Source organism: Stenella coeruleoalba, assembly GCF_951394435.1.
Source record: "Stenella coeruleoalba genome assembly, chromosome: 5".
NCBI classification, from domain to species: domain Eukaryota; kingdom Metazoa; phylum Chordata; class Mammalia; order Artiodactyla; family Delphinidae; genus Stenella; species Stenella coeruleoalba.
The window spans coordinates 69,710,480-69,734,556 of record NC_137150.1 but is presented as its reverse complement, the minus strand read 5'-3'; the positions used below and the strand labels follow the sequence as shown (position 1 = coordinate 69,734,556).

Sequence of the window (24,077 nt, the reverse complement as noted above, 5' to 3'; positions counted from 1 at the left end):
AAATTCCTATTCAAACAAACATTTAATATTTTATTTTATTTTTAATCTTTTCTTGGATGTGCAGCTCTTGGAGAGTGACAATTTTTAAATGTGTCTAATTTAGCTTATGATTAAGAAATACATGTCAACCTAAAACACGGCAGCTCAGGTTCCTTGAGCTGAAATATCTGTATTTAGTAATTTGACCTTTAGAACGAGAAGATTCAATTGATACACTATGACATGTAGATAGCATAAAAAGATTTTTTTTTAAATCTTTTTTCAACAAATGTACAGCCTCCCACCACTCAGGTTTTCAACAACCAATCAGGTATCCGATAGGCGATGATCTTTATTTCACACATCTTTTTTGAAGGTGGGGACTGGACATGATAAAGTTGGACTCTACACTAGACTTCATTAAAAATACACTCAGAGAAAGGTTAAGTAGTCTTGGGGAAAATGTTTGACGAAAGCACAATGAACGTGGCCACATAATCAAATGATCACCTATAGGAAAAGCAAACCAGACAGCCTTAAACGACCCATCACCAAGAGTGGCCACTTTTTGAGAAGACTGATGGCTAACTTTGTGAGCTTATCTCTAAGGCTGAAAACTGCTAGAGACTTGAACACTACCTGTGAAAAATGAATCCATGAATTTCATTTAAAAGCACACTTGTGACTTTTCAGTATTATTCAGTACTGCTAGGACTGCCTTCTGGAGTGGACATGTTCAGAGTCCTCTAGAAGGGTTTGACCTGAGGATCCTCAGGATGTCCTCTGTGTTGCCAATTCTATTCCCTCACCCATAGGCCAGTGTGGAAATTTCACCACACCCCAGTCTCCTGTTCAGGGCTAAGATTTGTCCTCTGCAGTTATCTTTATTAAAAAGTAAGCACACCCAGGGAGACAGAACACATTAAGCTGCTGCCAATCTCACCCTGATTAGACAATACTAGGAAAGAGCCTTTTTTTTTTCTTTTATAATTTTACTATTGAGAGTAGGACATAAAAGGGATACGAAACTGAATTTAGAATAAAAATGCAGGGATAATTTTGGATCATGCTGTCAGGTAGGAGACACACCTCCCAGAAGAACAGGGAGGAAGAGAGTTTATCTGCAGGAAGGGGGTTTATCTGCAGACAGAAATGGTGCCATAAGAAAGGGAAGGGATTAGTCAGGGAACAGGAAGAGAGACAGGGTCTCTACTTGCCCTGATGGTAGCACGTGACCCCTTCTGTTATCAGTATTCTTAACCCTGCAATTAGATTGTAAAGTATTTCTGGCCTGGGAGTAAAATCTAAATCAGTTTAACAGGTCCAAGACTTTCACTGAGTCATCTGTTTAGTTACTTTATCTACCATATTCCTGGTTCCCTCATTCCACCCCGAACCCCCTAAATTTACTTAAACTTTTCCTTTATTTAATGCCATACTTTTAATGATGGCACAATAAGGATGTCATTAGCTGGCAGTGTCGTTTAATATCTGATATAATCCCAGGGTATAGAGACCTGCATCCACTTCTCCCCACCTGCTGCCGATAAGAATTCCACTGGAAAGGTATTAAAAAGTAGTGTGTTTCGTTCAACACATAATCAATAAAATGCAAGGGTAAAATCATGACACTCCTTGACATAGTAAAAGCCTTGAAAAGTAACACAGGATATTGTTTTCTAAATATGGCACCTTAAACCTACATTTAATGATCTCTTGCTAAGGTTAAGAGGGTCAAACTCTTGAAATACTTCAAAATCCAAAGGGAATGATGGAGCTTTGTAGGAGTAACAGCCCACTCCAGCTTCTCACATATTCCTTACAAATAAGTCGCTTCCAGGGAAATCACTGGATCCGAAACACTGGAGCCGAGAGTTCCTTCTCCCATTCACCCCCTGCCCCCATCTACACAGGAGCAAGGAGATGGGTGTCCAGCCTCAAATGGTTTATTAATCAAAAGTTCTTCAAGCTGCCTAACCACATGCTGAATTTCCAAAATTCTTTTCTCACCAGAAAAGGAATATGAATTTTGATGTCAACCCCAAAATTGGGGGCTCTTAACATTTTTTTTCAAAATCACATATAAAAGGTTCTTTATCCCTCTGGCAAATACAAAATAGTTACCCTCAGGGGAAAGGAAAACAATATTTATAGAAGATAAATGATGATGTGATATTAAGATCCTCTGCTGGCTCACTCAAAAGGCTACTGCTTCTTACTCAAGCTGCCACAGGAAATCTATGCTAGTAGGGAGAAAAATTTCCATGGCTCAGTGATGAGACAATACCAGTAAACAATTTATTAAAGAGCCTGCCATCCATCATTGGAATTTGGAACAATAATGATACATTGAAAATAAGTATTCATCCCAAGTTTCTTTTCCTCCTCACAAATTCCTTCAGCTCCAATATCTCTTCAGTAAATTAATAGTATTTTGCTCTTAGTCTTTTTGGAAACAAGCCAAGGAAAGAGAAGGCACCAGCGGCAGCTGCCACAAACCCAATGGTACTTATTGCTCGGTTGGCCTATAAGGAAACAGGAAAGAAACAAAAACACATCTTATTCTAAAAGCATCTCAGTGTCCTAAACCCTAGCTTTAGCTTGTTTCCTAAACTGAAGACCCATTTTAATGTACAATGGATGAATTCAAAACTCAATGCAAAATTAAAATTCTGTATGCAGATGAAATAAATTTATAATTATTATAATTATGACAAAGATAGAAATACACATAGGTAGAGATCCCTCATTTTTTTTTTTTAAGAAGATGTTGGGAGTAGGAGTTTATTAATTATTTTATTTTTGCTGTGTTGGGTCTTCGTTTCTGTGTGTGGGCTTTCTCTAGTTGTGGCAAGCGGGGGCCTCTCTTCAGCGCGGTGCACGGGCCTCTCAGTATCGCGGCCTCTCTTGTTGCGGAGCACAGGCTCCAGACGCGCAGGCTCAGTAGTTGGGGCTCACGGGCCTAGTTGCTCCGCGGCATGTGGGATTCTCCCAGACCAGGGCTCGAACCCGTGTCCCCTGCATTAGCAGGCAGATTCTCAACCACTGCGCCACCAGGGAAGCCCGAGATTCCTCATATTTTTATAGCTTCTGAGAGTTTACAAACTCATTATGCCACAATTCCTAATAATTGTCATAGTACCCCTGGGAGGTAGCATTACTCCTGTTTTGTAAAACTTGAGAAGTTAAAAGTGATTTGCCCGAGGGAGGTCGTACCACCAGGATGTTTAGATATAGTTTAGTCTTGAACCATGTGTTCTCCCCCTATGAAACCCCTACCCCCTAAACACATACTGGTTTGGTTGATTCTGTATCAAGGTGAATATCCTGTGTGTGTGTGTGTGTGTGTGTGTGTATTGGTTGAGGGGTGTAGACATGATAAGAAAGTGGGAGCACTCATTCAAGAAGTCTATTAAAAAGATGACAGCATTTGGATGGACCCGTATATGTGTGTGTGTGTGTGTGTGTGTGTGTGTGTGTGTGTGTGTGTGTGTGTGCTCCTTGACTTCATGTCTGTTAGGAAAATAATTCAGGGATGTGACTTGAGCTCAATACCTATAGGCTCTTATTTGGTAGATACACTTTCTATTCTGATAAACAAACTTCAAGAGAAGTCAATACTGATGATAACTATCATGTCAAAAAGTAATTTCTCATGTAGATAAACAAAAATAAACCACTCTCAAGCTCAATTGTCCATAAAGGAGCTCAGACATTTATATCTTTAAGGGTATTAATCATCATCATGATGATGGAACTGATGAATATTCATGGTTTCATGGCACTCAACTAATATCGCCTTCCATCTGCAGTGCAATTTTATGACCCAAAGGTCACATTCAGATACTTCAGAGTCATCAGGTATTCTGAAAACGACAGTTATTCTCTGGGAGTTAAGAATCGGGCTTTCAAATAAAGCAAAACATTTTTCCTAAATTACTCTGGAGACCAGCCCCAGTGCTGGAAAGTGTGACCCAGCTCACACTGGAGCATGCCCTCTGTCTAACCCACAGCCCTCCACCACGGAGCCTGCCACCCCCATATGCCACATAATGTTCCCTCCCTAACTGTGGGTTCCCTATGGGGAACAGGCAGCATGGGTTCTAGCCAGGACAGAAGCACAATGGCAAGAGTATTCACTTCATTACATCATCCTGTGGTCTGTAGGGACGAGGCCTATAATTATAACTCCCTGCTCTGTTACCATCCCCAGTTGCCAAAGAGAACGACACTGGCAAACAACTGAAAAATCCTATTTTAGTTTACAATTCTAATTTAATGTATTTGGTTAGTTGGTTATTTCTTTTATCTGTAATTTTTAATTAGTTGCTACCTAAGTTGCTTCCCAGGAGAGAGTCAGAATTCACTATAGCATAGAGCTACCCACATAGCTCATGGGGAGCAAAAAAGGGCTGGGAGATATAAGATACCAGACAAAATTCCAAAGAGGGGCAGAATCAATAATCAGACAGGGAGTAAGGATTATAAACCAAGCCCAAACCTCATGCAATTCCAGGCAGATGCTAGATTCCAAGGAGGGCTGATACAGGAAAATATGGCAGGCAATGCAAAAACAGGAAGGTGCAATTGGTGTCTTTAAACAGAGATATCAAATGGCAGCAGAGGACAGCCCTGGGAAAATGGCAGGATCCTGTGGGTGGGGTGGCCCCAGCTAGATGCAGTCCTAACTCATTGGGTATCTTTCAGCCACTAGAAACATAACATGTGAGAGAAATCCCATAAATCTAAGAGACCTGGGGAGGGGACAGACAACTTAATACTAACTCAAAATCCCCTGAGATTGCACAGGCAAGATACAATTGTAATAAAGCCACTTCCAGCATGCAGTTTCCCAAATCCCAAACATTTATTTTTTTCAAGTTGCATTCTAAATGGAAAAAGCACATGTAATTTGGACAATCCCTTAGAGTTATGTGTAATGGGATCTAACCTGCAAGATTATAAAATCCCAGGATTTTTGTGGTGAAACAGCATGAACAAGAGCTTTTACTTCATGGCTGATTTAGGATTATAAGATCACCAAATCCTATCCGGCACACTTCATTCTTTATAGGGCTTTTGGGGTGGGGGGGAGCATGGTAAACAACCCATTCTGAGGATCTATATATACATGCTCAATGAAATGTTAGCTATAACTGAAGCAGCTGGGTCCAGACATCAGTTTAGCTGGGTCACAGATAACTGTAGGGGTTATCAAAATCCCTCTTCCCCCAAGACTCTAAGGCTGCAGTGCTAAGCAAAGAAACACAGTCAGCGTGTAGTGTCAGCTTGTCCAGGCCCATTCAAGGGTGCTGCTATCTTCCACAAAGATAGACACATTTTAATAACTTGTTTAGACTCGAACAGTGAGAAATGTTGATTTTAGGAATTTGTAAAAATAAGGAAAAGACAAGCCACAGGCTGGAAGAAAACATTGGTGAAAGGCATATTTGATAAAAGATAGTTTTCCAAAATATGCTAAGAACTCTTAAAACTCAACAATATGAAAACAAGCAAGCAACACAATTAAAATTGGGCTAAAGATCTCAAGAGACACATCACTAAATGTGATATGCAGATAGCAAATAATACATGAAAAGATGTCCAACATCATACATATTTAAGGAATTGCAAATTAAAACAATGGAGATACAACCACGTACCTATCAGAATGGCTAACCTCCAAAACGCTGACAGTGCCAAATGCTAAAGATTTGGAGCAACAGGAGCTCTCGTTCATGGCTGATGGGAATTCAAAATGGTACAGCCACTTTGGAAGACAGCTGGGCAGTTTCTTACAAAACTAAACATACTCTTACCGTATGATCCAACAATCATAATACTTGGTGTTTATCCAAATGAGTCAAAAATTAACATCCACAAAAGACCTATATGCAAATGTTTCCAGCAGCTTTTTTTCATAATTACCAAAACTGGGAAGCAGCCAAGATGTCCTTCAGTAGGTGAGTGGAAAAATAAACTGTGGTGCATCCAGACAAGGGAATATTATTCAGCGATAAAAAGAAATGGGAAACCAAACCATGAAAAGACATGGAAGAATTTTAAGTGCATATTGCTTAGTATGATTTCAACTATATGACATTCTGGGAAAGATAAACTACAGGGCAGTAAAAAAAAAAATCAGTGGTTGCCAGAGATTTAGAGAAAGAGGGAATGATTAAGCAGAGTATACAGGATGACATTACACAGTTGTCAAAACCAACAGAATTTACAACATAAAGAGTGAACCCTTATGTTAACTATTTTAGGGGAAGAAAATTTTTTCCTTTACCCATAACAAGTTCTCAGCTGAGGCTCTGTAATAAGAGGAAAGCAAACAGAAGTTTATTAAAATGCATATCTCATATACTCATGGGAGAAATTCAGGGAAGAGTAACTCAAAGAGAGAGAATAAACAAAACACAGCGTTAGTAAAAGGAAAGGAATCATAAAGATCAGAGCAGAAATAAATGAAATAGAAACAAAGAAAACAATAGCAAAGATCAATAAAACTAAAAGCTGGTTTTTTGAGAAGATAAACAAAATTGTAAATCTTTAGCCAGACTCATCAAGAAAAAGAGGAAGAGGACTCAAATCAATAAAATTAGAAATGAAAAAGGAGAAGGTACAATGGACACCACAGAAATACAAAGCATCCTAAGAGACTACTACAAGCAACACTATGCTAATAAAATGGGCAACCTAGAAGAAATGGACACATTCTTAGAAATGCACAACTGCCAAGACTGAATCAGGAAGAAATAGAAAATATGAACAGACCAATCACAAGCACTGAAATTGAAACTGTGATTAAAAATCTTCCAACAAACAAAAGTCCAGGACCAGATGGCTTCACAGGCGAATTCTATCAAACATTTAGAGAAGAGCTAACAACTATCTTTCTCAAACTTTTCCAAAATATAGCAGAGGGAGGAACACTCCCAAACTCATTCTACAAGGCCACCATCACCCTGATACCAAAACCAGACAAAGATAATGCAAAAAAGAAAATTACAGACCAATATCACTGATGAATATAGATGCAAAAATCCCCAACAAAATACTAGCAAACAGATTCCAACAGCACATTAAAAGGAGCATACACCACGATCAAGTGGGATTTATCCCAGGGATGCAAGGATTCTTCAGTATACCCAAATCAATCAGTGTGATACACCACATTAACAAATTGAAGGAGAAAAACCATATGATCATCTCAATAGATGCAGAAAAAGCTTTCGACAAAATTCAATACCCATTTATGATAAAAACTCTCCAGAAAGTGAGCAAAGAGGGAACCTACCTCAACATAATAAAGGCCATATATGACAAACCCACAGCAAACATCATTCTCAATGGTAAAAAACTGAAAGCATTTCCTCTAAGATCAGGAAAAGACAAGGATGTCCATTCTCGCCACTATTATTCAACATAGTTTTGGAAGTCCTAGCCATGGCAATCAGAGAAGAAAAGAAATAAAAGGAATACAAATTGGAAAAGAAGTAAAATCATCACTGTTTGCAGATGGCATGATACCATACATAGAGAATCCTAAAGGTGCCACCAGAAAACTACTAGAGCTAATCAATGAATTTGGTAAAGTAGCAGGATACAAAATTAATGCACAGAAATCTCTTGCATTCCTATACACTAACAACAAAAGATCAGAAAAAGAAATTAAGGAAACAATCCCCTTCACCATTGCAACAAAAAGAATAAAATAACTAGGAATAAACCTATCTAAGGAGGTAAAAGACCTGTACTCAGAAAACTATAAGACAGTGATGAAAGAAATCAAAGATGACACAAACAGGGGCTTCCCTGGTGGCGCAGTGGTTGAGAATCTGCCTGCCAATGCAGGGGACACGGGTTCGAGCCCTGGTCTGGGAGAATCCCACATGCCGCAGAGCAACTAGGCCCATGAGCCACAACTACTGACCCTGCGCGTCTGGAGCTTGTGCTCTGCAACAAGAGAGGCCGCGACAGTGAGAGGCCCGTGACCACGATGAAGAGTGGCCCCCTCTCGCCGCAACTAGAGAAAGCCCATGCACAGAAACAAAGACCCAACACAGCCAAAAATAAATAAATAAATAAAATTAAAAATTAAAAAATAAAAAGATGACACAGACAGATGGAGAGATATACCATGTTCTTGGATTGGAAGAATCAGTATTGTGAAAATGACTATACTACCCAAAGCAATCTACAGATTCAATGCAATCCCTATCAAATTACCAATGGCATTTTTTACAGAACTAGAACAAAAAATCTTAAAATTTGTATGGAGACACAAAAGACCCCGAATAGCCAAAGCAATCTTGCGGGAAAAAAACGGAGCTGGAGGAATCAGACTCCCTGACTTCAGCCTACACTACAAAGCTACAGTAATCAAGACAATATGGTACTGGCACAAAAACACAAATATAGATCAATGGAAAAGGATAGAAAGCCCACAGATAAACCCACGCACCTATGGTCAACTAATCTATGACAAAGGAGGCAAGGATATACAATGGAGAAAAGACAGCCTCTTCAATAAGTGGTGCTGGGAAAACTGGACAGCTACATGTAAAAGAATGAAATTAAAACACTCCCTAACACCATACACAAAAATAAACTCAAAATGGATTAGAGACCTAAATGTAAGACCGGACACTATAAAACTCTTACAGGAAAACCTAGGAAGAATACTCTTTGACATAAATCACAGCAAGATCCTTTTTGACCCACCTCCTGGAGAGATGGAAATAAAAACAAAAATAAACAAATGGGAGCTAATGAAACTTAAAAGCTTTTGCACAGCAAGGAAACTGTAAACAAGACGAAAAGATAACCCTCAGAATGGGAGAAAATATTTGCAAACGAATCAACGGACAAAGGATTAATCTCCGAAATATACAAACAGTTCATGCAGCCCAATATTAAAAAAACAAACAACCCAATCAAAAATGGGCAGAAGATCTAAACAGACATTTCTCCAAAAAAGACATACAGATGGCCAAGAGGCACATGAAAAGCTGCTCAACATTACTGGTTATTAGAGACATGCAAATCAAAACTACAATGAGGGGCTTCCCTGGTGGCGCAGTGGTTGAGAGTCTGCCTGCCGATGCAGGGGACACGGGTTCGTGCCCCGGTCCAGGAGGATCCCACATGCCACAGAGCGGCTGGCCCCGTGGGCCATGGCCACTGAGCCTGCACGTCCAGAGCCTGTGCTCTGCAACAGGAGAGGCCGCAACAGTGAGAGGCCCTCGTACCGAAAAAAAAAAAAACTACAATGAGGTATCACCTCACACTGGTTAGAATGGGCATCATCAGAAAATCTACAAACAACAAATGCTAGAGAGGGTGTGGAGAAAAGGGAACCCTCTTGCACTGTTGGTGGGAATGTAAATTGATACAGCTACTTTGGAGGGTGGTATGCAGGTTCCCTAAAAAACTAAAAATAGAATTACCACATGACCCAGCAATCCCACTACTGGGCATATACCCAGAGAAAACCATAATTCAAAGAGACACATGCACCCCAGTGTTTATTGCAGCACTATTTACAATAGCCAGGTCATGAAATCAACCTAAATGCCCACTGACAGACAAACGGATAAAGAAGATGTGGTACATATATGCAGTGGAATATTAGCCATAAAAAGGAACGAAACTGGGTCATTTGTAGAGATGTGGATGGACCTAGAGACTGTCATACAGAGTGAAGTAAGTCAGAAAGAGAAAAACAAATATCGTATATGAACACATATATGTGGAATCTAGAAAAATGGTACAGATGAACTGGTTTGCAATGCAGAAATAGAGACACAGATGTAGAGAACAAACGTATGGACACCAAGCGGGGAAAGTGGCAGGGCGTGGTGGTGGTGGGATGAATTGGGAGATTGGGATTGACATATATACACTAATATGTATGAAATACATAACTAAGAACCTGCTGTATAAAAATAAATAAATTAAATAAGACACAAAGAATTCCGGCTTAGGCTTATATAGCATCTTCCACAAAGAACAATAAATTTGTGGAGAAATGACAGGACACAGGAAAGTGGTTCGCCTTCCAAGGGCAACAGTCTGTGGGAAGGTAAACATACAGGAAACTAATGGTAAACAGAGGCTTGTATGTAGTTTGCTATGTAGATACCTCTAGTGCCCTCTCTAGGCTGATAAGGGTCTTACATTAACCACTGGTTGTCCCTGATGATTAACTTTTGTCCTTCCTGGTAGAGTGGGGAGGAGGAACACCTTTGAAAATTTATGTCCTGCTTTTAGGCAAATAGGGGGAGAGCAGAGAGCTTTTCTTGCAACCGCTTCTACTCAGTTGTCTCTCAACTGCTCAAAATAATCCTTATGCCAAAGTGACATATTTGCGGGTGGCATATTCTGGTTTCCTTCACTATGGACTCTGGTTGATAAGGATGTACCAATGTTGGTTCATCTTTTGTAACAAATATACCACACTGCTGTAGGATGTTGACAGTGGGGAAGGATACATTTATGTGTGTGGGAGGGGGAGTATGCGGGAACTCTCTATACTTTCAGCTCAATTTTGCTGTGAATTTAAAACTACTCTAAAAAGTAAAGTCCATTAATTTTTTTAAAAATACAGAAAAGTACAAAGAAGAAAAAGATGGGGCCACAATCCTTCCACCTTCCTAACCTTTTTATGTATTTATAGTTTTTTAAATTGGGGGAAATACACAGCCATTTCCCAAGGATACTGTTCTATGCTCAAGACCCCTAAGCCTTAAAGGGACCCTGGAAAACAAATCTAATATTAGTTATTATTAGTACTAACACTATTAATTAGTGATAGAAATAAAAATAACAATTCGAGTGCTGTAGTTTCTTAGATCAGAGAATTTTACTAAAGAGTGTCAACAAAGATCTATAAAATTGCTAAAATACTGAAATTAAAAGTAGTCTATGAAAGTACACTTTTTATTGGGATGAATAATATGTAACGGAGTATGCTAAGAGACTTTAAAAATCTCTTACAATCTATAAAACAACCTCGCTTTATAGATTAGGAAACTGATAAACAATGTGTCCAAAGTCATCCAGCTATGAAGTGGTGAAGATGGGGCTCTAGCTCAGATCAGCAGAATTCCAAAGCTTAGGTGTGTCCTTAAGGCTGTCACTACACCATCTTCATCAGAACCTGCTAAAGAACAGTTCTATTAGTTGTTAAAAAAATGGTTACTTTTTCATGGGTCTTGACCTGGGTATGAAAGGTGGAAAGATGATAGATTACAAGTGAGAGTCAAAGCAAAAAGATGGCTTTAATTCCTTTTGATTTAGCCACATTAAAAAAAAAATACTGATTGAGTGCAGTGGACAATTTTGTCATTAACAAACTTTATTTCTTAGCCATACCACTACTTTTCAATGCAAAGGTGAGCTGAAACTTGTGTGCACGTCCTCTGTGTTTTGGATCAGAAGCAATTTATTGCTACATGTGAATAGAACATTCATTATGGTAATGCACTTCCTAATAAAAATGAATTTCCAATCAAATTACTTCTTAATAAAAACAAATGTATCCTTTCATTATGTTCCATCTCCCATTTTCCCAAGCTTTCGTGAGCAGAATTGTAACTTCATTCCTCAGAATAGACATTTATATAACAGATCCACCATTTAAAGATACTGAAAGCCTTTACATATTCATTTTCTCACACCACTTTAATAAATCTTTAGGTTAAAACATCAATGATGGAATTGGATTGGTGGGAAGATAGGTAGGGAAAGGGCATGCTTTTAGTGAGGAATCTAACATACTACCGAATAGTGATGGTAAATAACAAAACTATAAGCTACTTCCTCTGGTGGGGGAAGTCCCCCTGGTGGCACAGTGGATAGGACTCCGAGCTCCCAATGCAGGGGGCCCTGGTTCAATCCCTGATCAGGGAACTAGATCCCACATGCATACTGCAACTAAGAGTTCGCATGCCACAACTAAGGAGCCCTGGAGCCACAACTAAGGAGCCTGCTTGCTGAAACTAAGACCCGGCACAACCAAACAATAAATAAATAATTTTTTTAAATGTCAATTAATTCACTGAAAATCCTCCAAAAGCTCAATGAATCAAAGGATCTCCTCAAAAGCACAACATTTATTTGAAACTAGCATCGCAAGGAAACAGAAGACATCTACAAAGCCACCAAGCTATGGCATCAGTTAGCCTCTTTCAGCTAATGGAGAAGAATCTCACTATTACCATCTATGTTTTCGGCAAATGAACTCCCACTCAAAAATGTCAGCATTCTTTTCAGCATATTTTTTTCAGTATATAAAGTTACTGATTAAATTGCTGTATGGTGGGGTAATGGGAAAAAAAACTGAAGGACAGAGGGCAATAAGAATGACAGAAAGCTATGGTCTTGACTGCTTCAAGTCCCGTCTAACCTAAATTCATGATACGAATGTTCTAGTCTCAGTGTGGTCATGAAATTGCTGCATGACCTTGGGCAACTCGATTCCCTCCTTTGTCCTTCAGTGTTCTCATATTTTCTTGTTCTTTTCCATTTGTTTGAGGCCTGAAAACTTGATCATAGTCAGTAGCTATTATTTTCCCAATGTAAGAAACTTCCATTTCTCCTAGAGAAAACTCACCTGCTCTGAAACTCCTTCTCCATAGCGGAGCAAAGTCACAAAATGCTCACAGTTGTTGACAAGTAAGTCATACTCCACCTCCTGTCCAGCAACAAACTCTGACCGCTGCATGACTTCTTCCACGGGGAGTGGTGGGTATGTTCCATCGTATTTATTGTTTATTCTGTATGTGTCATTTCCCACAACATCCTTCAAAAGCTGCATCTTCACCAGGGCCTTTCTGCTGAATACAGACTTGGCGCTTGTAAACGATGCAGAAATGCCATCGTCTATAAGGAGAATTCTGGTTAGCAAGATATAGCGACCCAGCCCAGTGAACTCCACTGCCATCCTAACTTATCCTCAAACCAGAAACCATTTAATCTTACTAATAGTAAACCCTCATTCTCTAATTTATCACTAACATCTGTTCAATACTATATGAGTGAGAATATAAGAAAACTTTTTGAAAATCTATATCTACCTATCTTTTTGAAAATTTATAGAACAAATTGGGTGGGAAAACTCTACCTATTTTTGAGGAATAAGTTCCCTATCAATTGATTATTATTAGGGATCTTGGCATATGTTTCCAACAAAGTACAGATAAGATCATTGCCCCCTTTTTCTATGACGCAGTCTATTTTTCAGCATTTGAACCCTTCCAAACTAATACCGTTGGGCTTAGCGGTAGTGCATTACGATTAGTGCTCTTGTCCTGTATCTAAGGAGCTCTCCTGACACCCAGCTCTGTTTTTACACTTGTTCTTTTAATTAGGCTTCACTTTGAAACCTGCAGGGGACCCCAGTCTTCTCAGGGGTCAGTTGGGATCAGGCTGGGGCCCTGCCTTTGTTTTGCTAGTTCCTTTAGCCAAGAAACTAAGTCCTAAAACTAAACCTAATGTAGTAGGCACTGTCCACTCTATGTGGCCCCTAGCTGTGCCCAATCCACCTGTCACAATTCCCCATGCCCTACCACTCCATCTTACTGCCTCTATTCGTAAGCATTGGTCTAGACTGCCTGAAACCTCTGTGTCCTGGCGTGCCGTGGTCAGCACCTGAGGCATCTGATTCCTTAGCGTTCAGCTTTAACACCAGGCCCTAGGCCCTCTCCATCTGCCCGAGACTGCTATGCTTGGCCATTGTTCAAGTAAACCATGAGATGAAGGGTCTCTGTATAACCCGTGTTATGACACTTTTCCTTTCAGTTATGACTAAAAGCAAACATTTTTTTCCACTCCTCTTTTTTTCTCTCCTCCAAAATCCTTTTCATTGGAGCAGCATTTCCAGTTAATTATCTTACATGTTAAAAGTTCTTACACATTACAAGTTCATAGGACACATATATCCTAGTTAGAATTATTCAATTTTTTTTTTTTGACTAGTTTGATGTAATCAATTTACCGATGAGAAAATCAAAGCTTGGAGAGATAAACTGGCTTGTGGAACATCCCACAAGTAGTTAACAGAAACAGGAATTTAACTTCAGTCTACAGGATCAAAGGTCAGTGCTTGAACCACACTAAGATGGAGCTTAAGGTGGGAAAAAAGAAAACAGCACAGAAACCTCATATTATTTTCCAAATGTGAAAACTGCAGAGATAATGTAAAGAATTGCTTAGCGTTAATTATTAGACTCTACAGAATGAATGGCTCTATATCGTAAATGTCATTTTATTTGCCATTTCCACTTCCAATATTCTAGAACAAGAGGCAAATAGCTCAAAATCTTGCAAAAATCACTTCATTAACAGTTCTCAGAAGCTCTCAAGATAGTAAGACTTAGGCCTATAAACACTTCTTTATAAAGGTATCTTGAGGAAAAATTATTCTAAGCAATTTGTTATTTGCATACATTTTTTCTTAATAATTTGTGCTCATTTCTAAACCTGTAGAAAATACAGAAAAATACAGCATAAACACATAAATAAATATAAACCACCTATTATCCTGCCACTCAGAAATAACTATTGTTATTATTTTGATGTATTTTTACTGTCTTTTATTATCACTTGTATACGTGTGTGTATATGTTTGCATTAACATGTATGTGTGTATATATGATTTCTTTGCAAACCAGGTACCATATTACACAATGCACTTTAATCTGGAATTTTCCAATAGCTATCATACAAGATCATCTTTCATGCAATTAAAGATGTCCAGAAATGATTTTTAGCTGTTAAAGTATTATTGTTTTAGTCTACTGAGCACCCCATCTTACCACTGCTTCTTCCTTTCTGGAAAAGACTCTTTCTAGGCAAGTCATACTATCCTATTCCTGCACACAGTTACGGTTCAGTGATGGACATGGGACCCACACCAGACAATTAGAGTCATTCTCCATGATTTTTCTTTTTTTTTTTTTTTTTTTCAGTACACGGGCCTCTCACTGTTGTGGCCTCTCCCGCTGCGGAGCACAGGCTCCAGACGCGCAGGCTCAGCGGCCATGGCTCACAGGCCCAGCCGCTCCGCGGCATGTGGGATCTTCCCAGACCGGGGCACGAACCCGTGTCCCCTGCATCGGCAGGCGGACTCTCAACCACTGCGCCACCAGGGAAGCCCGACTCCATGATTTTTCTAACTGCAATGGGCAGGAAGTAACTCTCTCCTGTGGGTCACAAGCCTGTAAGGATGAGAGCCTAAGAATGCTTATGGTCATCAGCTCAGCTTCTTAGACATAGCCTGGGATGATGAAGACAATATACAGAAAAAGAATGCAGATGTGGGATGGAGAATTTTGATAGTGTTCAATCCCCTAGATCTGGGCATCCCTGAGGCCAGCACCATCTCTACTCTTTCTGTAGTTTCCTTCACTGAAGCAATGAATTTGCCGTTTTGTTTAAGTGAATTTGAATTTATGTTACTTGCAACTAAAAAATTCTGCCAGGCCTTCCCTGGTGGCGCAGTGGTTGAGAGTCCGCCTGCCGATGCAGGGGACACAGGTTCGTGCCCCGGTCCGGGAAGATCCCACATGCCACGGAGAGGCTGGGCCTGTGAGCCATGGCCGCTGAGCCTGCGAGTCCGGAGCCTGTGCTCCGCAACGGGAGAGGCCACAACAGTGAGAGGTCCGCGTACCGCAAAAAAAAAAAAAAAAAAATTCTGCCAAACACAGATACCTAATATCTTGTGGCTAAATCATAATTCACTTAACCATTCCCTTGCTAGCCATTGATCCATTCTGTTTTTTAAACCATTATAAATGAGATAGAAGTGAACATTCTCATACGCAAATATTAAATTAGTATCTCTAAAAGTATTTCCCAAGAATAGATTCATAGAGGTAAAATTACAGGGTCAGAGCGTATGAACTCCTTTAAGACTCTTAGCACATATTGTTAAATTGTTTTTGCGAACAATTTTATCAACTTATATTTCTGTCAACAGTATCCTTGTGTTCATTTCATTATACCTTTATCAACAGATTATCATTTTTTTAAATTTTGCTAATGTGAGAGGCATAAAATCTGTCATTTTATTTTATAATTCCTAGATGACTGAAAAGCTGAAACCTTTAAAAACAGTCTTCTACAGACTGTTCACAATCTTTTACCCATTTGTTTGTTGGGATTTGGGTGTTCGCTGCTGTTCCCTCAGCTTAAGGAACTCTTTCCCCAAATGTCACGTGCTGGGTTTCTTCACCTCTTTCAAGTTATGTCTCAAATATTACTTTCTCGTGAGATTTTCCTGACAAGCTAATTTAAAACTGCAGCAGCCACAACTCCCCAGCACTTCCTATCCTGCTTCTATGATTTTCTCCGTTATCACTTATCTCTAATCTAACATTACTTTCTGTATTTTGTTCATGCTCCCTCTCTCAGGCTTGCTCTCTCCCTCTCTCCCTCTCTCCCTCTCTCTCTGTCTCTGTCTCCCTCTCTCTCTCCACTAGAATGTAAGCTCCACTGTGTAGGGACTGGCTTATGTATCCCTAGCATTTAGAATAGCCTTTGGCACATACTGGAAAATCTATAAATAGATGTTGAATGAATTGAAATCATCTATTTGTATTATATATAAAGACATTGTGACTCTTGTCATGTTTGTGGCAAATATTTTCCCCAGCTGATTATTTACTTTTTAACTGTGTTTTTTTAATTCAGAGGTTTAAAATTTTAATATTAATTGGCTTTTGTGATTTCTTCAATGCCACTTTAGTCTTAGAAGGTCCTTCTGTAAACCTACATCAGTTGGATTTATCTACTTTCTACATTTTATTTCTAGTCTGTTTTATTTTATGATTTTTTCATGATTCCTTCTTGTAACAAGAAAACTAAAAAGCTCCCAGGAGCTTCTGGAAACAAACCTTACCTAGAGGTGCTATGTTGATAACATACCCATCACCCAAGTACAGTGCCCAGTGTTGATAGCCAGGACGAAACACTTCAATCAAATCACCTGGCTGAGGGTTGCCAGGATAGTTCAAACTAAAGCAATCATTAAACGCCATCTGCAACGACAGACACAAAGAAGATCTAGCTGATATGACTTGGCAAAAGAAAATCAGTTCAAGGCTTCTATAGAAACATGGCAATACAGAATTTATTGGGATTGCATTCCTTATTAAATACTTAGATTCAAACCACTGTCCTTTTCTTTCAATGATTCCTACACGGAATTATGTGTGCACACATGGACAAGTGGAGAAAGAATTTCTCTACTATTGCTTAATTTTCTATAGCAATGCTTCTCATACTGATTAACCCCAAGGCTCCTTTATTATAATAAGCATTTCATGATAATATCTGTTTTACTATGTAAATGTTCAGTTCATGACTACACAAAAAATATAATAAAGCACTTAGCATGAAAAAAGTCAGGATTCAGAAGCAGAAGATCATATAGTGATCTTTCATATAGTGACTTAGTAAAATCAAAAAGAGGTCTGGGTGTTCACGAACATTCTGTGCAAAAGTATACTTTATCCTGCAAAACTTACTCTGTGATTTAAGCGGACACAAGCTCCAGGCTCAGATGAGTGTCCAGTCAGATATTCAGGCATACTGTAGGACACAGGACCTTTCTTCCTTGTGCTGAACTGTGCTGTGCAGACCCAGGCACACTGGCCTCCACCTGAAACCATATACAAGTCCCCGTGTCCCTGTCTTTTGAAGAAAAAAGGCTTTTGCTTTAGTCTTCCAGGCTTCCCCTGAGTCTTAAAAGGCTGGCTCAAGAGTTAATGATTAGGAAAGGTGAAGAAGTAGAAAAAAAGAATAGCTGCTGGGTGGGGAAACTGGTAACAATTTAGACTATAAATCAGCCAGATAGCGGAGTCACCAAACTTCCAGTTCCCTGAAATATATAGATAAATATCTGACACACATTCCTAAGTTGTTTTTATAGGAAGCAGAACCCCATCAGGTGAAAACTACGACTTCAAGCACATAGACACAGACTGGTTGAAACCAGAAGATTAACGATGCTTGAAACTTCACCTTGATGCCAACCAAGCCGAGAATTGAGCACAAGCTGATCACACACCCTGTGGCCCCTCCCTCACCTTGCCTTTAAAAACCCTTCCCTGAAAGTCATTGGGGAGTTCAGAACTTTTGAGCATGAGCTGCCCATTCTTCTTGCTTGGCACCCTGCAATAAATGCTGTACTTTCCTTCACCACAACCCAGTGTCAACAGGTTGGCTTTGCTGCATGTCAGGCAAGGGGACCCAAATCCAGGTTCGATAACACACCCACTAAATATCAGTAAACACCCTTTGTCATTGTGACAACCACAAACACTCTCACAGATTTCCACCACTCCCCAACTGCCCCACTTACTGTCTGATTCCTCATTTCTGATTCCCAAAACAGTGCAAGGTGGGACAACTTGGAAGGTTGGGAAGTTCATCATATTGATAGGTATGTCTGAAAATTCACAGTTTGGTGAATTTTTTTCCTTTTAAGTCAGTACTTTTCAGAAAGAACATATAAGTCTCTGATGGTTGATTTTTATGGAACATTACATTTTCTATGTACAGCATCCAAGTAGAAGGATTCAGTAAGAGGAAGTTATGTACATTCATTGATAATAAAAAGGAGATTTCATGTTATAACCATGTTGGATATCTAATTGACAACAGAGTATTCCTCTGCATCTCTCACTCTAATGTAGATACATATACTCATTTACAAAATAAACCCAAGTGCCAGAAAGGGAAACTTCCAAATCATCTAAATTATAATTATAATAGCATAGGCAAAGAGCTTGGGGATACAGACTATCATTTTCCTGGCACACTAAAAGTCTTTTTTACAACAATTAATATTGGGAGGGTGTTTTCCCAAGTATTTGTATGCCATCTGTTGAAAACTTCAATCATCATACTGTCACAGAAATGAGGCCAAATGCAAACTGTCCATCTGTTGAAAAATAACTATTAAAACAACTTTATGGAAACTATTAAGTCTAACCACCCTCTCAAATATGTTTGAGTCTTATTAATATGGCAGTTCACAATTTGGCCACATGGGCACTAAAAGGAAAAATAGATACTATACTATGATATAAACAAACACATTTCCCATGAAAAGGAATCAGCAAGCACACACAGCTGCCTGTTAGCATTCAGAGACCTAGCCAAGCTTACAATAATAACCACCATTTGAACAGAAAGTACTTTGTAGTGTAACGGTTTTTTTCAAGTGCACTATTCAATTAACCCTAATTCATTTTTTAAAAATCTACCATGATTTGAGTTTATTATGTTATTATCACATTTTACAGCTAAAAAGTGATATTAGCAAATGCCAACCTTTTTAAAATACTCCCTGAAACACTTGTATTATAAAATACGGAGGGAAAAATAACTACCCTAGGTGTGAGAGACATGAGTTCTTGTTTCAGGTCTTCTCCATGCTAGTTCTGTCACTTTGGGACTTAAATGTAAAATATAAAATTATAAAACATAGAGGGAAAAATACATAGGAGAAAATCCTCAGGATTTAGGGTAAACGAAGAGTTCTTAGACTTGACACCAAAAGTATTATTCGTAAAAGGAAAAACTGACAAATTGGATGTCCTCAAAATTCAAAACTTTTGCAGCACAAAAGACCCTATTAAAAGGAAAAAAAGACAAGCTACAGAGCAGGAGAAAATTTTTGAAAACTACATATCCAAGAAAGGACCAATAGCAGGAACATACAAAGAACTCTCAAGACTTAACAATTAAGAAGCAAAGAATACAATTAGAACTTGAGCAAAGGACACAATGACACCTTTCATCAAAGAAGAGCCGCAGATGTCAAGCCATGTTAAACATCAGTGGCTATTAGGGATATTTAGATTAAAACCATGATAGCACTACATACCTATCACAGTAGCTAAATTAAAAAATTGTGACCAGAGAAAATGCTGGCAAGAATGTGGAGTCACTGGATCACTCATTCACCGGCTGTTGATAATATAAAATGTTGCAGTCACTCAAAGTAGTCTGGAAATTCCTTTAAAAACTTACCTTGTAACTAAAATATGGTCCAGCAATTGCACTCCTAGGCGTTTATCCCAGAGACTGGAGGCATTAAAGACTTATATTTGCACAAAAACCTGTACACGAATGTTTATAGCATAATAGGCCAAAACTGGAAACAACCCAGATGAACTTCCATGGGTGAACAGTAAACAATTTGTGGTACACCCATACCATGGAACACTACTCCTAAGGAGTAAAAAAGAACAAACTATTAATAAATGCAACAACACAACCAAGGATGAATCTCTAGAGAACTGTGCTGAGTGAAAAAAGCCAGTGACATGACATGTTATATATATGATTCCATCTATACAACATTTTGACATGACCTAATTATAGAAACAGAGAACTAATAATGGTTGCCAGGGGTTAAGGAAGTGGTAAGAAGGAAGTGGGTGTGGCTATAAAAAGGCAACATATGAAAGATGCTAGAGAGGGTGGAATGCTCTGCCTCTCCATGTGGTCCATGTCAATAACCTGTTTGTGATACTGCAGTGTGGTGTTGCAAGATGTTACCACTGGGGAAAACCTGGCAAAGGTACAAGGGATCTCTCTGTATTATTTCTTACAACTGCATGTGAATCTACAATTAGCTCAAAATAAAAATCTTTAATGAAAAAAAAAAAAGATCAATGTATTTTTCCCCCCCGCAGAGCATAGAAGAAGACCAACATGGGGAAGTTACAATGAGGCAACTTTTAGCTGTATACGGGGAGAATTTCTCTTTTATTGAAAGTGATCCAACAATGGAATGGAGCACCTTGTACAGATATCAGTCTCTGTCACTGGGAATGTTTAAACACAGTCACAGTTGATAAAAATAAGATTTCCATGGGGCGGGGGGGAGGCGCTGGTAAGGTGAGGAGGCCTTCCGAGGTCCCTTTCACCTCTAGTGTTCATCTCATTCTATTTCCCAGAAACTGTGCAATCCTCAAATCAACAGCACAAAGTACATATAATTATTTCCCCCATTTTAAGTATGAGGAACCTGACGTTCACAGCAGTTCAGAGACTCATCCAAAGTTACACAGTGGGAAAGGGCAGAACGCACATCTGGACTCAGACTAGCCTGCATCCAAGGTCAGGCTCCTCATCCTTAAATGCTTGTCCCCGTGTGCACTATACCTCCTCCCTTGCTGACCTTTCTGCAGCCCTTCTTGCACGCTGTGAGACTGCACAACAGTTGTGAGCTGATGATTACAATCACCTTTTTAGAGACGAGGAAACTGAGACTCAGATGAATTAAGTATCAGAACTAAAAGTCACACAGGTAGTAACTGACAGAACTAGAATTCAATCCCAGGTCTGTCTGCTTGTTCCAGACTGCATGCTCCTTCCTTACTCCACTGATTAACATCACTAGCCAAAGGAATTGCTACTAAACGATATTTCATCTTTTCCCCCTTCTCAAATATTCATTAGATAGAGAAGCTGCAAGAGCATACAGAATGTATATTTCATAAGACAACACAGGAAGTTTTTAAATATTCATATGTGGAACCAGTGAGTAATAGGAAGTGGAGCCTTGGGGAACCCCTGCTCTTCTGCAGGGGAGGTGTCAAGATGAGAAGCTTCTAGAAGCTTTTAGAAGGTTCCCAGACTCATCATACCTTAGGGAAATGGCTAAAACCTGTCTGCTTGGGTAATTTGATTTACATGGACATCTACCCATTCCATTCAAGTGCGTTACATAGTGCTTCATGAACATGACAATACAGAACGAATTAAAGATACATTTTTAAGTCCTCTGCTGAAATCTTTGTGTGTCACCTTTAAGGTAAAAGTACTTCATTTTAACAGTTCATCTGCACAGAATTGTTTGACTAGTTTACAATAAAGAGTGTCTGTAATCTTTGTACAAGAAACTTCCTGTTTCATGCCAAAACAAGCTTCCTTGTTTATAGCTCCTTGTTGGTCCCCCAGGATGCATCAGAAGAAATAACGGCCCCCCTGCACAGATAGGGACAGGCTGATTAACTGCTGCTTGTGTCCCTGGGGCCACCTGTGTTACAAGAATACTAAGAGCACTTTTTCACAAACTACTCCCGAGGATGCTATTGGCGGTCTGAAACATAAGCACGGGCTGTCCCTACAGTCCAACAGTCTCCCAATTCAGTTTGGACCATTTCCCACTAAAGCTGCATTTTTCATCCATAGCCCTAGGCTCCCAGAACGGCTAATTCACAGACCCTCAGAGCTGCCAGTATCCTTGCTCCCACATCCTCTCCCTACAGCTGAGGGTTCCAACTCCCAGCCAAATGAACCATCAGCCATTGCCCCCTCATTCCTAGCTTGGAATCCCTCCGTGGATCCCCCTGTCGACTCCGAATCTCGCTCCCTCTGTAATCTTGGACTCCTTATGCATCCCTACATTCTAGGCAAACCAAACCATTATTCCTCACTCTCACCTGGAGTTATGTTGCTAGTACCGAAACTTCTACCTGGAATGCGCTGCCCATTTCCAAATGACCCACTCTTAAGGATCCAGATCAGATGTCACCTCCTCCCCAAGGTCCACCTCCTCTCAGCCACAAGTGACATCTCCTTCCGAGCTACCACTACTCCTTTATCTCTCTAACGCCCATTGCGTTTGCTACACCTGCGTGAGTTACTGATGTCCGGGGAATTTTCTCTTCTGCTCCACGTGGAGGGCTGGTTCCTGTTTATCTCTACACCTGCAGTTTGCTGCAGAGTGGCTGTCACAAGTAACTGCCCAGGGAATGTTTAATAAATGAAGGAACTAGGATCCCGAGCCCAGGGAGGCCAGAGCGGCTGGGCTTTTCCAGCACACAAATTACATTAATAGTCCTGAATGCCACAGTGATATCACCATTCATAGTTCCAAAACCTAATATATTATAATAATAAATACTTATTATTCATACTCATTTCAGTGAAGACGGTGGATACAAGGCCTTAGTAAGCAAGACGAGGTCCAGTCCTGGTTCTGCCACTTGATAGCTGTGTCACACGGGAAAGCGAGTCTCTCTTTCCCCATGGACTCTGTTCTCCCACTTGCAAGAAAAGAAAAATGGGGGGGGGGGCTAGGGGGGAGGAGGGACATAGGTTAAATGAGAAGCTCTCTACTGGTCCCTGGGGCTCTCTCGTCTGAGAGCCAGTTCAGCAAGGCTGTCGGGGTCCTAGAGGTCCTCCCTCCCCCTCCCCAGTACACCTCACTCTGAAGCCTGGGTTATTCTCCCCACAGGTGGCAGCGGCGAGGGTCCTGGGGTCGCGCCGGCCACGCCGCTGCTGCCCCTCCAGCTACCGGCCGGGGGTCCACTCTATCTGCGCCCGGGGGAGGGCACGGCGGCAGCGGCGTACTGCCGGTAGCCAAGGCCGGCCTCCGGCGCCAACGCCACCCCGCCGCGCGGAAAGGCCCCGGCGCTCCGACGGTGCAGCGCACGCTCGCTGCTCCTGCCGCCCGGGCCGGGCTGCGCCACCGCCTGGGGACCCTCCGCCCGCCCGCCCGCCTCCGTCCCCTCCGCACCCCTGGGAGTACCGACGCCACACCTGCTCTCCGCTCGCACAGACACACACACAAACCCAGCCGCCGAAGCGCAGCCCCAGCGCGGTAACTAACCGAGGACACCCTGCCCCGCCACTGGGACGTTCCTGCGTCAAATTTTCCCGGTACCAAGGGCTGGTCTAGACGCGGCGGCTGTACCGTTAAATTGTCTTGTTGAGCCCAGAAATGTTCGTGAGCTCGAATACACATTGCGTCCACTAGGAGCGCGCCCCTCCTCACTCTACACAAATTCCTCGGAGGCAGCAGAAAGGATCCTGGTCCCTGTGCCCCAAGAAAGCCTCTCAGTCTAAGCTAAGGTGGGAGGAGGGAGTGGCCTTAAAAAACCTCCCTGCTTCCCACCACACATACCTACAAAATGTGTACCCGGGAGCCAGTTCCGGCGCCTTTGGGGACTTTGGGGACACACGTGGACCCCACCCACTTTGGACTCCTCCCTGTCACCCCCCCTCCAGCCTAAGATCAACTTCAGAAGTGGGAGGAGGGCGGAAAGGAGGAAGGGAGGGTGCCT

At 40.7% G+C, this 24,077-nt stretch overlaps 1 protein-coding gene across 8 annotated transcripts; it reads right to left on the bottom strand.

Annotated features, from left to right (window-relative positions):
* Positions 1 to 1,915: 1,915 nt before the first annotated feature.
* Positions 1,916 to 23,666, bottom strand: PLAAT1 (phospholipase A and acyltransferase 1). 8 transcript variants are annotated; one of them, XM_079922351.1, is made up of 6 exons: positions 23,624 to 23,666; positions 22,929 to 23,057; positions 17,517 to 17,650; positions 16,889 to 17,027; positions 12,602 to 12,870; positions 1,916 to 2,504 (listed from the first exon to the last, which is right to left on the bottom strand). In XM_079922351.1, exons 2-6 carry the CDS (start codon positions 22,930 to 22,932, stop codon positions 2,403 to 2,405), a joined length of 648 nt encoding a protein of 215 aa, XP_079778477.1. In that variant the 5' UTR covers positions 22,933 to 23,057; positions 23,624 to 23,666; the 3' UTR covers positions 1,916 to 2,402. The 8 variants fall into 8 exon arrangements, with proteins under 8 accessions (XP_079778477.1, XP_079778480.1, XP_079778484.1 ...); XM_079922354.1 differs by lacking the exon at positions 23,624 to 23,666 and adding an exon at positions 20,029 to 20,229 and having other exon boundaries at positions 22,929 to 22,947; XM_079922355.1 differs by lacking the exon at positions 1,916 to 2,504 and adding an exon at positions 10,916 to 11,149.
* Between the last annotated feature and the right edge of the window lie 411 nt (positions 23,667 to 24,077).

What these genes read in the sequence shown, in the direction of transcription:
- PLAAT1 (XM_079922351.1), bottom strand. An exon ending in TATCAACATAGCACCTCTAG is followed by an intron (nt 12,871 to 16,888) that starts GTAAGGTTTGTT and finishes TTCTCCTTATAG; the next exon opens with ACGATGGCATTTCTGCATCG. An exon ending in GAGAAGGAGTTTCAGAGCAG is followed by an intron (nt 2,505 to 12,601) that starts GTGAGTTTTCTC and finishes GTTTCCTTATAG; the next exon opens with GCCAACCGAGCAATAAGTAC.